At 42.0% G+C, this 13,717-nt stretch overlaps 2 protein-coding genes across 4 annotated transcripts in view; one reads left to right on the top strand and one right to left on the bottom strand.

Moving 5' to 3' along the window:
- Positions 1-7,719, bottom strand: part of igf2r (insulin-like growth factor 2 receptor) — a 53,418-nt gene extending 45,699 nt beyond the window's left edge. For both annotated transcript variants that reach the window (XM_040125022.1, XM_040125023.1), the window contains exons 1-2: positions 7,481-7,719; positions 5,258-5,397 (exon numbers count right to left, since the gene is read on the bottom strand). In XM_040125022.1, the coding sequence (XP_039980956.1) occupies positions 5,258-5,397; positions 7,481-7,617 (277 nt within the window). In that variant the 5' untranslated portion in view covers positions 7,618-7,719. The remainder of the gene's footprint in view (positions 1-5,257; positions 5,398-7,480) is intronic.
- A 2,063-nt stretch (positions 7,720-9,782) lies between these two features.
- On the top strand, positions 9,783-13,611 carry LOC120788655 (high choriolytic enzyme 1-like). 2 transcript variants are annotated; one of them, XM_040124598.1, is made up of 12 exons: positions 9,783-9,918; positions 10,006-10,056; positions 10,135-10,197; positions 10,318-10,368; positions 10,478-10,537; positions 10,641-10,687; positions 10,960-11,029; positions 11,127-11,241; positions 11,928-12,100; positions 12,916-12,997; positions 13,268-13,389; positions 13,521-13,611. In XM_040124598.1, exons 1-12 carry the CDS (start codon positions 9,885-9,887, stop codon positions 13,541-13,543), a joined length of 891 nt encoding a protein of 296 aa, XP_039980532.1. In that variant the 5' UTR covers positions 9,783-9,884; the 3' UTR covers positions 13,544-13,611. The 2 variants fall into 2 exon arrangements, with proteins under 2 accessions (XP_039980532.1, XP_039980531.1); XM_040124597.1 differs by having other exon boundaries at positions 10,135-10,201; positions 10,316-10,368.
- Positions 13,612-13,717: the final 106 nt, after the last annotated feature.

Raw genomic sequence — 13,717 nt, 5'->3', positions numbered from 1 at the left:
GACATTTAATCAATGATTAATCTAAAAGGCAATCAGAAAACTAATAGATAATGCAAAATAACTATTAGTTGTGGCCCCAATTTCTACAGCCGCTGATCTCCAAAGAAAAGATCAAACAGCAAACTTTTACCAGCCCCTTTTTAAACTCTATAGCGAGTGAGCACAAGAGACATGAATGTCAAAGTGTGAGGATGGACCTTGTCTGGTCTCTTGAGCTGAGCCAACCGGAGAGCGTGAATAAGGCCTTAAGCAAGCAGGACAGAGAGAGAGAGAGAGAGAGAGAGAGAGAGAGAGAGAGAGAGAGAGAGAGAGAGAGAGAGAGAGAGAGAGAGAGAGAGACCAGAACGTGAGATTTGTGTCTATTTATGTTTGTGAGTTTTATATTTGATGTTGTGTTCCTGTGTCATGTGATAAGTCAGCAAGTCTGACTAAACTCCAACTCATCTGACCACACCGCCTGGTGTTTGCCACTTCTCGCTTCTTTCTCTTTCTATGTGAACTTCCTCTTCAAAAATAACTAAAAATCTGACAAGGAAATCCTGAAAAAAACAACAAGCTGGACATGTACCCCGCCGACGGCATGAGTCTGTAATGCTCACTCCCGAGCCTTTGGTGAGCGCCACAGCTCTTCGTCACAGTCAGAGCTCTGAGTCATATGACACTCGCTGGCTGAGAGCTACGAAACACCAGTTTGTCACAAGGGGAAGGTCACAACCTCAGACTGCAGGACAAGTTGTTGTTGGGGGATATGGAAATAACTCGGACTGGCAGCCTGTCTGCTTTGAAGAGGTCACGGACAAAATCAAAGACAGTGACGTAACTGAAATTGAGTATTGAACACAGCACAGGCACGGCAAGCCTGAGTCAAAACTGAAGTCATCTTCAGGTAAAATAGTAAAAATAATAAAATTCACGTGACATTACGATTGTTTAATCATATAATAATTTACTAATTTTTCAAGCAAAAAAGCAAAATCCACCTCCCACCTTCTTTTTATCACAATAATATTAATATCTTTGGATTTTGGACTATTGGCTGAACAGCACTGGACTGCAGACTGCAGGAAATTATATCGTATTTGCACCTATTTTCTGACATTTTATTGATAAAATGATGAACTGATTAATGGGGAAAATAGTCTGCAGATTAATCGATAATGAAATAATCGTTAGCTGCAGCCAGAGTGATTATAACACCATTTCTGGTTCACATATAAAGGGCATTCAGTAAAAAAAATAGTTGGGCAGCCGTTCAAATGAGCAACAAGTGATATAAATAAGAACAGATGAAATGAATGAATGTGATTGAGGTGGGAACAATAAACAAACAAGAGCCGGTTCACACTGACAAGGCAAGTTAGCAAGGTTCATTCAGACAGCAAACGACATGTAAGGTACAAGATGGAGAGACTTTTGATAAGGAAGAGAAGAAAAACATGCAATGCAAGCTGCAACTAACAATTATTCCCATTATTGAGTTTTCAATTTCCTTAATTAATCCTTTAGTCTATACCGTGTTGAGAAACAGAAAAAACAAACAACACCTCACAACTGCCCAAACCCCAAAGTGAACCCCTCAAAATGCTTGTTTTGACAGTCCATAGATATTCAGCTCACTATCATAAGACAAAGAAAATCCTCACATGAGAGAAGCTGGAAACAGAAAAAGTTTGGCATTTTTCTTTGAAAATTTACTGAAGAGATGTATCGATTATTTAAAAAAAATGTTTTATGATGGACTAATCGTGGCAGTTATAATTTGCGCAAAGGTACCTCATGTGAAGATAAAAGGAAAAATGAGGTTTATGTTCTTGATGATGTTCTTTCAATGCAATAACATTCAGCTTGATTTTTCTTGGTAAATTATTTCTATAGCTTAAGCTCACAATTATTTTCATTATTGATTAATCTGTTTATATATTTCTGATTAATTATTCCATCACAAGTTCTGAGACGGTGACGTCTTCAAATGTCTTGTCTGATTAACAGTCCACAATCCAAAGATATTCCATTTAAAACACAGAAAAGCAGCAATTACTCACATTTAAGAAGCAACTATTTTGGCTTTTTTTTTTAAACTCGAACTGAATATTATTCAGTTTAAACTGGTTCACAGGGAGTGAGGAGCCAGATTTTTTTTCCACCTCCAAAAGGGGCATGACAGAGCCACTGCTTTAGATTGAGCTTAATCAATTTACGCTTGCGTTATTCAGCAGAGATCAGGTTGTGTCTGTACAACAGAATTTGCATGAAAATATCTGGGATTTTGGTCGATGTTTCCCTCGTCTAAACGGCTGAATTACAGTGAGAAAATATGAGTTTGCTGGTATCAAAGAATTACAAGGACAATGACTAGAGAGGTCACATCAGGCCTTCTAGGACAGAGATGTGGATCTTGCTGACACACACAGCAGGAGCAGGAGATTCAGCCTCATCAGCACAGAGATCGGTTCCGCTAATGTGCCGATAAAACTCCGAAAGACTGATCCATACAGCAGCATTTCTCTTGGCATTTAGAAAAACCTTCAGTGTTGACGTCAGCCACAGGAATGAAATGAGTCGGCAAGTATATTGATAATTGAATAATCATTTTAATATCTTTTTGAGCAAAACTTCCAAAAATTTGATTTTTCCAGCTTCTCAGATGTATTTTTGTCATAAATGATAGTAAATTGAGTATCTTTGGGTTTTGAACTGATGATCAGACGGAACACGACATCTGAAGACGTTAGCTTGGGATGTGGGAAATTATAAAGGGCATTTTTCACCATATTCTGACATTGTATACACAAAATAAATAATCGATTAATCAAGAAAATGATCTGCAGATTAATCGATAATGAAAATAATTGTTACTTGCAGCCCTACATCCAACCCACGCAGGGGGATAAACCTCTCAAAAATGATTTAAACTTCAAAACGTATATGACTTTAAAAAAATAAAAACTTTTTTTTTTTTTTTTTTTTTTAAAATCAATCACTCTAAAAGGGTATAGGTGCAGAGGCAATAGTACATCAAATATTTCAAAATCATGGTTAAAAAAAAACAACTAATTTTTAAAAGTTATATTTTGACATACATGTATGCGATGGTCAAAACTATGGACAACTGTCAACAAGAAACCATACGTCCCTTATATCATTATCCCTTTATGGCTACTGGTTTGAAAACATACTTTCACCACCATCGCCTCCACTTCAGTTAGAGCAGGCAGGAAAACCGAATGATCACATGTGAAACTACAGCATCTCGCAGTTCAAAATGTTCACGACCACAATCCTGCTCCTGCCACTGAACCAGTTAATTCACAGCTAACCTCATGCTTCACGCAAGAAACAGACTAGGTGGAGAACGCAAGGCCAAAGCGAGCACTGTGCACCACAGCTATGAAAACACAACAGCCGTCTGCGGCAGTGTCACTAAAGGGCCATTAAATGGTCTACTGCTTGGTTGTCATAAGACACAAGGGACGCATTAAACTCAAAGAGCACCCACAGTACATCCGCACAGATGCACCTTGCTACTCAAAAACATGGACAAAGTCATTAGGATTTTAACAGAACAGCATAATGGCCTGGGTGCCATAAGCAGACTTTCCAAAGGCTGCGAAGGTAAACTCCAGGATGTTGGATTCTGGCCTGCAGCTTCTCTCAACACACTGCTCCCCAGCAAACCAAATTAATTATCCTGTACAACGCTGCCGGATACAATAGGTATTATCCTGTTTGTCTCCTGATCAGGACAAAGGTGACTCTTGCAAAACCAGATTTTAAGCTGAAACCTGCAACTTTACACAGGCTGTCACCCTGTGGCGCTACAGGAGACAACAAATGATGTACAAAGTACAGCAAAAAACAGCAGAGTTGTGTGGAAATGTGAATCTTAAGAATCTTGGAAAGTGTTCAAGACACCATCAAAGCAAAGGGTAAAACTAAGGGAGGAGGGGCATTACAGTACCTGTTCTTTATTATTAAACTTTACACAGGCCACTGAGGGCCATAGCCAACATAAACAAAACAGGGACCAGTGCCAGTAGCTCTAAAATAGCCTCTCGTTAAGATTCCCACATGCAGACTAAAGCTGGGCAGACACTGTGCGATTTTATTGATCCTATACACTTCGTGACTCACATTACACACGGTACTCACGCGTCTTAATCAGCGTTTCTGCGGGGCCGGAACCTGTGACTTTTATTCTCACACTGTACAGGTCAATGGACCAGCAACGGCGAAAAGAGAGACAGCCAGCATCTCTTTCTGTTCAAAGCAGAACTGCACAAAGTCAGAGGAAAACCAGAATGATAGGGAGCCACAGGTGGCAGGAAGACGCAGGGAATGCTCTAATGTGGTCTGCATCCTCTGCAGTGAAGTTCAACGTTAGCAGCAGCAGTCTCCTGACTACAAGTCTGAGCCACAACATGTAAAATAAGACTACGCTGACATTAAAACAAGCTCGCCACGGTTTATAACGGATCTTGTGATGGCAGCTATGAGGGAAATCAGACCATGGGACCAAATGTCTGACCTGCTAGAGATCCAACCGCGTGTCCGAGAGCCCGATCATTGATTGTTTAGGGACATTAATCTGGTGTTGTGACCCCCCCCCAAACAGCGGATCTGGCAGAAATTCATCCAGATTCTAAAATTAGTCGGGAGCGGCCGTTTTGGAGCTAAAAATCGAGGCGATTCCACAGCGTGTTCCCGGCTTAACTCTCACTCCCTAACTAGCAGGGAAAAGAAATGCCTGTTTAACTCTTGGCCAATCACAGGTATGATATGTTACGTAAATCACTGTCATAGGAGACAACAGGCTTCAAAATGTCTAAGCTGACAACATGTTCACTGAAAACCCTTGAAACCACAGTAGCTGCATTTAAACCGTCATTTTTTCCCGCAGGGTCTCTGCAAGAATGTAGTTTCTGAACACAGCGACATTCATAACATAACAGTAACTCTTAAACTGTCACTAATTCCATTACACTATTGTAAAAGCTGCTTCTGAACAATATTTTATTCATGCTTAAGAGAACCTGTCAAAATCTTGCTCAGACTTTCCTACCAGAACATTTTCCTAAACAACCTACTTTTTTTTTTTTTTTGGGGGGGGTTTCTCCCTTTTTAGCATCTTAATTATGTTAGCCATTGTCTCTCCAACAGACTGCCACGATGTAACGACATCTGTCTGATAAAAGGGTGTGAGATGCAACTGCAAAACCTTTGCTGTGTCCCAGGGTGCACCGGCTGTGGCTGTACTCACCGACAGACTGCTGAGTGTTGGCGGTGAGGTCGCGGGCGCAGACGGCGTTGCTTGGGCCACAGCCGGTTGATGGTGAAGACTCACAGAGCTTAAACGTGTAACTCACTTTGTTATCCCGGTCTATAGCTTCCCATTTATAACTGCAACAAAAGGAATGAAAGAAGTGCAGAAGAGAAGACAGAGTAAGTGATCAGACTTGGTGCAGAGGCATTTACATATGGTTGATTTACTGATTTACAGAGCTGTTGACAATGGTAACAAAGTCGAGAGGGACACCTTTGATTGCTTCTACTAGGGCTGCAACTTAAATGATTAATCGGCTTATCATTTTAGCACTACAGCAGTTCTACTACATTCTCTAAATTTGATTGTTTCTTGTAAGATAATTTAAATTGTCTCACAGAGCTGAAACAATAGTCAATCAAGAGAAAAATAATCGTCAGAACTATTTCGATACTCATATCACTGTTTTAATCATATTTTAAGCAAAAATTACAAAAGTTACCTGATTTGCTGCCGTTTCATGTGTCAATAAACTGAATATATTTAGGTTTTGGTGTTAGTTGGGAAAAATAAACACAAGCCCTCTTCACCTTGCGCTTAAGGAAAATTGAGATGGGTGTTTTTCATTACTTTCTGACCTTCTATAGATCAAACAATTGGATCATGTGATTAAGAGCTGCAACAATTAGTCGATGAGTCAATTAGTGGATTGAAAGAAACAAAAAACAAAAAACACAGGCAACACTGCAGAGATAGAGGGAAGAGTGGACTCCACTAAATACCAGCTTTCTTGAAAGTTTTCTTGTGAACTATTTCTTTTTATAAACAGCCTCCTTACATGTATAAGGAAATGACATGTAAACAGCTTGACGTTACAGGCTGAGTTAGCTGTTATCATTTCTGCCTTGGTGCAGTGTCAATATTTGAACGGCAGCTGCCTAAACAGAGCTCGGCAAAGGGGGACAACACCGTATTTATCCCGCAGTTTGTTCAGTTTTGTAATGCAGCGTTAGCTCTGTTCAGTGCTGGAAGAAGTACTCGGATCCTTTACTAAAGTAAAAGTACTAATGCCGCACAGTAAAAGTACTCCATTACAAGTTTAAAGTTCTGCATTGAAAATGTTGCTTAAGTCCAAACCTCACGATTATTAAAAGTAAATTTAATTTCAAATAATTTAAAGGAAAAGCAGGAACCAGTCACATTTGACAAGCGAGAAACATGAAATGTTACTGTTTAAACTAAATGACTGAATTGATTTTTTTTTTTGTCAGTGGACTAATTAATTAATCAACTAATCGCTTAGGCTCTACTTGCATTAAACTCTTGGGTAGTGTGATGTATATTTAAGCATTATGTTTTACAAGCTGTTCACACTGTCTGTTTTGCATGTAAACATCTTGATTTGTAAAGTAATTAGTAGCTAAAGCTGTCAAATAAATGTAGCCGAGTTAAAAGTACAATATTTCCCTCTGAAATGCAATGGGGTAAAGGTAAAAGTGTCATAAAATGGAAACACTCAAAGTACAAGTACTTCAAATGTGTACTTGTGTACGGTACTTGAGTGAATGTACTTAGTTACTCTCCCTCTCTCGTACAGTAGCATGATGCGGAGACTGCCATGCCAGGGTCCCTTTCCAAAACACGATTTAACGTTGCTAACAGTTAGCGTTAGCTGTTACATGACATGTAACGCTTCCATGTAACGTTAGCAGTAAGCTAGGCTACACTTAAGCTAGATAAAAAAAAAATGTTAAAAAAAAAAAGAAAAAAAATGACTGTTGACTCATTTGGCTTGAGACCGTTTGAACGACTTTTGGACTTCATTCAAATTAAGTGTGGAAGATAAAAACTTATCAAGCAGCGTATTTTATGTTTTTTTGAGACAAGAAAACTGTTTTCAGCGATATGTTAGCTCGTTCCCGCCGCCGATAGCGGGAATTTAACGTCGGCGAGCAGAGCAAAGCAAATTTAAATGCTGATATTGTAACTGAAACAATGAGCCGATTGATTGTTTACGAGCCCAATTTAACAGGAGGTCTTCTTATAACGTCAAGGGTTGTGTGAAACCGTGTGTCTGGCAACAAGCAAATAAATCATCCACTAATTTTTCTCTGAATCAAGGCAAATTTAGTTGTACATAAAAGGGTGAAATGCTGTAATATTTAACGTTGTTTGTTGTTTTCGCAGCTGCGATGTTTGTGCCGGAGGTGTGTTCGTTACCTGCAAAGGTCCTGGTACCACGGGCTGCTGGTGTCCTCCTCCGCTCCGGACCGGACCAGCAAACATCCCAGACACGCCACGAACCAAAGGACCAGCTTCAGAGGTGCACAGCGGATGGATTTATACCGAAACAACATGTTTGCCGCGGCGGGTGCTGTCTGCGGAGCCTCACTAAGACGACATGATACAGCAGAGTCTGCCTGCTCCGGACCAAATCAGTAGGAAGTGACTACACCACATGACAGGACATCACATGATGGTGACTGACGGCGCGTTCAGGGCCTGTGGGAAAATTACGGTGACGCTTCGTTTGTCATCGCAGGAAAACGACGAAATTATGTTTGGTAACTCCTACAGACCGGCTGCAATAGGAAACAGGTTACATATGAAAAGGTAGCGTCCTCTACCTGTTTCTAATAAATAAAGGCACTAGGGTGATGCAGGTAAACAGTAACAGTGCAAACGGTGCAGCATAAAGGGTATTGCACAATAAATTAGATAGTTTTTAATGCAAAAAAAAAGTTGCAAAATAATATAGCATACCCTGTGTCCCTAAAACAGGGTTTTTCCTAAAACAGGGTTTTCTGCAGAGCTCACCACATTAAATTTAAGACATTTTTTACCACTTAGAATCTGTCTGCCCTGAAAGGTCTGTCTTAGGCACCATTTTGATCAATGAAGCACGCTTTGCCTGCTGTCATCATTCCCCTGTTGCCATTAAAAGATCCTTTCCTCATGCACTTTTAATCTAGGTGATTGGGGGGGGGGGGGTCCACAGTCCACAGTTTCCAAACGCTTGTTTGAAGCTAATGCGACACCCTGTCTGTCCAAATTAGTCCAGTCAAGAAGTAAAACCCTTTTACGTTTTCCCTAAACACTGTGTCCAGATATACCTCTGAATTCATCTTTCACAGAAGGAGGACTGTGAGGAGGATTTTGTCCTCCCCATCACTTACATTGATAGTTATTTAGGATTTTTTTTTTTTTTTTTTTTTAACAGCCACAGAGGATAAAAAAAAAAAAAAAACAGTAAGTACATCTTTGGGTTTTGGACTGTTGGTCAGACAAAAACAAGCAAACCGAAGACACCACCTTGGGTCTCTAGAAACCCTGATGTGGATTTTCCCAGTTCTGTGACTCTTTTACAGACCAAAGCAATTGATCGAGCACATAACTGTCAGTTGCAGTTTAGTTGTCTCATCACAGAGAGGCCCGTGCAAGCACAGAACTCTTCACCGACCAGAAGGATAGGTGTTACGCATACCACACACTTCTGCGTGTTCAGCGGTACCTGAACGCGGCATTCCCCCCCCCTTCGAGCCAGGAGCCCCCGAGTTCTGTCTCACAGAGCGATCCTGTCCTGCCTCGTTCGCCGCCGGCCCTTAGACCGGCCTCACTCTAAGCCCCACCATCTGCGACGTTTAGTGGTGGAGTCTGGTCACGGGCAGCCCGCGGTCTGGGAGCAAAGCCGCAGCTGTGCCCGACAAGTTACGGCTCGGGGGCCGCAGAAGTCGCAGACGTCTCGGCTTGGAGCCCCCCGGTCGTCCAGCTGTCACGTTGTGCCCTCTAGCGGCCGTGTCGGGAGCCACAAAAAGCCTCATTCTGGTGGGACAAGCTGTCTCAACACACTCCGGTTTTCAGGTATTTCAGGTACTTTCGGTTTTATTCTCAGCTGCTGAAAATTCTTCTGTCCTTTATTTGTTGAGGAATCTGAACGCATTTGCTCATCCGACGCCCTACTTCCAAAATTCATCCTTGAAAAAAGCTACTCAAGAGCTTTAAGGGCATTTTGTTAATGTTTTTTTTTTGGGGGGGGGGGGGGCATTTGGTCATTTATTTGATAGTAGACAGTTTAACTAGACATGTGAGGACATGAGTGTGATGTTGTGATCACACTGTCAGCACACTATTCTGTGTCTGTCTGTAGCATCTCAATCCAGCAGCGGCAAAAAAGTATTAAACCTTCTGAATGTCTGAGGCACTTTTTAAGAAACAAAACAAGACAAAAAAAAAAAAACCCAAACCGGGGCTCAGACCTGACGTTGGAAAGATGCTTTTAAAGAGTTGAAACCTTTGCCCAAAGGGTCATCCCTCCGTTGTACAGTTGCCAATGTAAAAACAGAGAGAAAAAAAGGAGTTTAACCTAAACAACAGTTCACAGTGAATGGATGTTGTGTGTGTGTGTGTGTGTGTGTGTGTACACACACACACACACACAACCCCAGAGTCCTCAGTCTCCACAGCCAAGCCCGTCACTGAGAACTCTCGAACCGTTCACACCGAGGCTGAAAGGTCATAATCAGTGTGAAGTGATCACACCTGCCGAGATGCCCGCTGGTAACTGGCTCATCAGATCCCTGACACAAAGCCCCGGTTCAGAGCTCCTCCTGTGCCGTGTTGCGCCATGCTGCTCCTGGTCTTCATCTGCGTGTCGGCAGGTAAAGGACAGAAGCATTCAAAGGGAAGACATCCTTCCGATTAATGATAATCATGTACTCCTTTCTCTCCCCCTCCTCCCAACGTAGTCGGCGGCGTCCCCGTCAGTCCATCCCAGGATGCTGCCACTCCTGTCTCAGGTCGGGGCCCTTTTGGATTTTAATATTTTCCTACAACGTGAAGAATAATTTATGATGGATCCCCCTTCATTTCCACAGGTGACGTTACTGTCACGTCTATGCTCGACGCGCCTCGGGCAAAATCTACAGGATCTCCTAAAGGTAGCCGTTTGGTCTTTTTCACACATGCTCAACATGAGCTCGTTTTCCTCCATGTAAATATGCCGGCTGTTGTTCGGACTTGAGTGATTTTTGTTAGTGGATGTCTGTCTCTCCCCTCAGTCGCTGCCACCCCTGTGAATGACACCCACAATGCGACTAGCCCTGCTCCAGGTGGTTGCTGCTCATTGGTTTTTAAAGACACTTTTTGAGATTTTACGTTTTTAAAGGTTCCTATGATTTTTAAAATGTTTTTTTTTTTTTTTTTTTTAAATTTCTGTAGGTGTGACTGTTTCCATCCTGCTTGATCCGGCACAGAGAGTCAGTGCAGAAACCTTAGAAGGTGAAATTTTAAATATGTCTCACACACAAATACACAGAAAGAAATAATCATTTTCATGAAACCAATGTGCAGTGACAGTGTTTTTTGACTTTGACTCTCATAGAGCTTCAAGAAGACAGGGCCGTCCAAGAGGGAGACATTTTGATTTCGGTAAGATGGGGGAACTTTCTGTCCACATGGCTGGAAGAGAGACGTAGTTTCACCTGGGAATTTTAAGACCGGAAGAAATAAGAAAAATTTCCAACAAAAGGGGGAAACGCGCTCGACACATACTATATCATTTAATAGAGCTTTGGCAGGAAGACTTAGACGCCACCGGGTCACGTTTTGGGGTCCAAAGCACTGAGAGTCGTAAAGTTTTGGTGCGGAACAATTCAAATCGTGGTAACGACGCCTAAATGTTTGGCTGTCTGAACTTGCAGGAGGACAGGAATGCTGTGGAGACCCTGTGGCCGGACGCCACCGTGCCTTACACCATCAGCGACGAGCTGGGTGGGTTCCCGTAGGTTCTAGCGAGCTCGAAGGCCGCTGCGTGGCGCAGGCGATAAAACGGTTTCATGCGTTTTGGTTTTTTTTTCCCTCTGAGCAGCTGATCGAGAGTCAAACATCCACGCCGCCTTCAAAATGATATCAGATTTCACGTGCCTTCGCTTCCGGAGACACACCACGGAGCTGAACTACCTGAAGTTCCTGAACGGCAAAGGGTGAGAAATGGGTTCTGGGATGTTTCTGGTGAAGGTACAATTCATTCAAATGACCCCCCCCCCCAAAAAAAAGCACTACCATCTTCTTGGTATCTAGTCATGCGGAAAGTTTTGGTTTTCTTTGCAATAATTATCTTTATTCATAGAGCAGCAGATTAACGTCAACAAATTTTTAAAATGATTAGATTTCTATGATAAAACCAACTCCAGCAATGTAACACTAAAGAAAACAAAAGGACAATTTCAAATCAGAACATTTCAAGTAAAATCAAAAGCTCTCTGATAAGTTTGTTTTAGGAAGAGTTTTACAGGAAATTTCAGCCGACCTGATTTCCTCAGGCAGGTCTTTCTAGGGACAAAGTTGTAATTTTTTATTTCATTTTTAATTTAACTTATTTTTTGAAACCAGAGTTTTAAACCAGGCCTCCAGAACAGATAAAAAGCTCTGACAGTACCCAAGTGCATACACACTTTGTAGAGGTCAGAAATGTAACAAGGAGCGAGACAGAGAAGAGCCTTGAAATCAATTCTGAGACAAACTGTGAGGAGTTGCAGTAAGACGGATTTAATTGCATTTTTCAGTCACCTCCATTATGTTGGGGAGGAGGCAGGAATCTCGGACGTCTCCTAACCTGGGAAAACAAATGAAAACTAACCTCACGGGCTCTCTTGTTTCGGCTCTCCAGCTGCGCGTCCTTCGTCGGCTGTCGAGGAGGACCCCAGGCGGTGTATTACGCTCGGTCCTGTAGCGTGGGGAACCTTTGCCATGAGATCGTCCACGCACTGGGACTGCATCATGAACACACCCGCACGGACCGGGATCAATACATCACTGTGCAGTGGCAGAGCATCATGCCAGGTGAAGACCTCGGCCAACTGTGTTTCATCCCCCGTATGAAACACATTAGCTGTGTCCAAGTTGTTCGCACATTCTGCTTAAGACTTAAAACTCCATTTTTTTTATTTCAGGGGCAGAAGTACTCGGCATAGAGTCCTGACATGTTTATCATGTTTTTTAGGTTGAAGGCCACCGATGTGGAATTATTCAAACTCACTTCTTTGCAATATATTAAAACTTCGAAACATAAAGGTGCTGCAGATTTATAAGATCATCATAGTCACTGTCTTGCGTTGTCCTTGACAGATCTTTATTCGGTCACAAATTGACCCAGCAGGTGGTCGGTCGATTGTTTAAACGTCCCCACCCAGGTTTAAAGAAACTGAGTTTAAAGAGCTGAAGTGAATCAGAAACTTCCAGGTTCTGATCCGGAAGTAAGAGAACCTCATTCAAAATCTCACTGACATTTGTAACAATTCTAATAACACACAACTCCAGCCTTCCTCAACAGTAAGTCGTGTGCCTGCTCATATGTTTAGATAAGGACAGTATTTATTTATTATTTTCCATTTAATGTTCTTCTTTACTTTTTTTTAATGGGTTTTAGCGGCCTTTTAACAAACACCATTTCCCATACGCCCTAGACGTTTGCAGGCCCAACGTCACGGTTCGACGGAAGACTAACGTCCTACCGCTGCGCGCACGCGAATTTCCGTGTGTGTGTGTGTGTGTGTGTGTGGTGGGGCGGCACGCTTGGACACAGCTACCGTCCTTTCCACTTGTCTGTGTGTAGTAATGAATCATTTTAGAACATTTCTGATTTTTTTTTTTTAAAGGGACACAAAAGAACTTCAAGAAGAGACGAGGCAACACACTGAACCTGCCATACGACCTCAACTCCATTATGCACTACGGCCAGTGAGTCCTGACCCCTCCTCATTTCTCCAGAGTAACTGATTACCATTGCTAACGTCAACCGTTTTCTGACTCCGTATAAATAAGAATATATTTTTTAATTTTATTTTTTATTATAATCTAATTTTGTCCTCAGTGACTAATCCTGGTTTACCTTTTTTAATTTAGAACTGCTCAATTTAATCATTTGGGAGTGTATCAGAATTTTTTTATATTCATTTGTTTTGCAGTAATGACTGGCCTTTTTTTTTCCTCTCTCTCTTTCTGCTGCAGCTACTTTTTCAGCCGAGACGGAAGTCCCACCGTGTTGCCCAAGCAGGGCGGGGAGCAGATGGGTCAGAGGACACACCTCAGCCAGCTGGACGTGCAGAGGCTGAACGTGCTCTACCACTGTGGTAACGAGATCTACTGTTCGTTATCTGCAGCAGGGAAATAAACAGTTTAAAAAGCAGACAACTACATAATTAAATAGACATTGAAATCGCTGTTCATATTCATAAGCTGCTAAGATCATTTCTTCTTTCAGACGAGCGGATGAAATCGCTGTGAGCGGGCCTGTTGTTGGTGTTCCTGCATCTGCCTTGACATTTAATAAAATTGTATATTCAGAACAAAAATCCTGTTCTCAGTGTTTTTTATTCCTGGCAGCCCAATAAACTCTACCCCAGGGTAGAAACGCACTGCTCCGGCCAGTGGCTGCCCGGCCTTTTTGATCGAGGGGGG

The sequence above is a fragment of the Xiphias gladius genome, chromosome 4 (genome assembly GCF_016859285.1).
Source record: "Xiphias gladius isolate SHS-SW01 ecotype Sanya breed wild chromosome 4, ASM1685928v1, whole genome shotgun sequence".
Classification (NCBI taxonomy): Eukaryota; Metazoa; Chordata; class Actinopteri; order Istiophoriformes; family Xiphiidae; genus Xiphias; species Xiphias gladius.
Note: the sequence above shows the minus strand (reverse complement) of the source record. Positions and strands in the feature narration are given on the sequence as shown.

Bases quoted from the DNA above. Each gene is read 5' to 3' on its own strand.
- LOC120788655 (XM_040124597.1), top strand. From the start codon at position 9,885: ATGCTGCTCCTGGTCTTCATCTGCGTGTCGGCAG. The intron at 11,030-11,126 runs GTGGGTTCCCGT...CCCTCTGAGCAG, and splicing joins CACCATCAGCGACGAGCTGG to CTGATCGAGAGTCAAACATC. The intron at 12,101-12,915 runs GTGAAGACCTCG...TTTTTTTTAAAG, and splicing joins GTGGCAGAGCATCATGCCAG to GGACACAAAAGAACTTCAAG.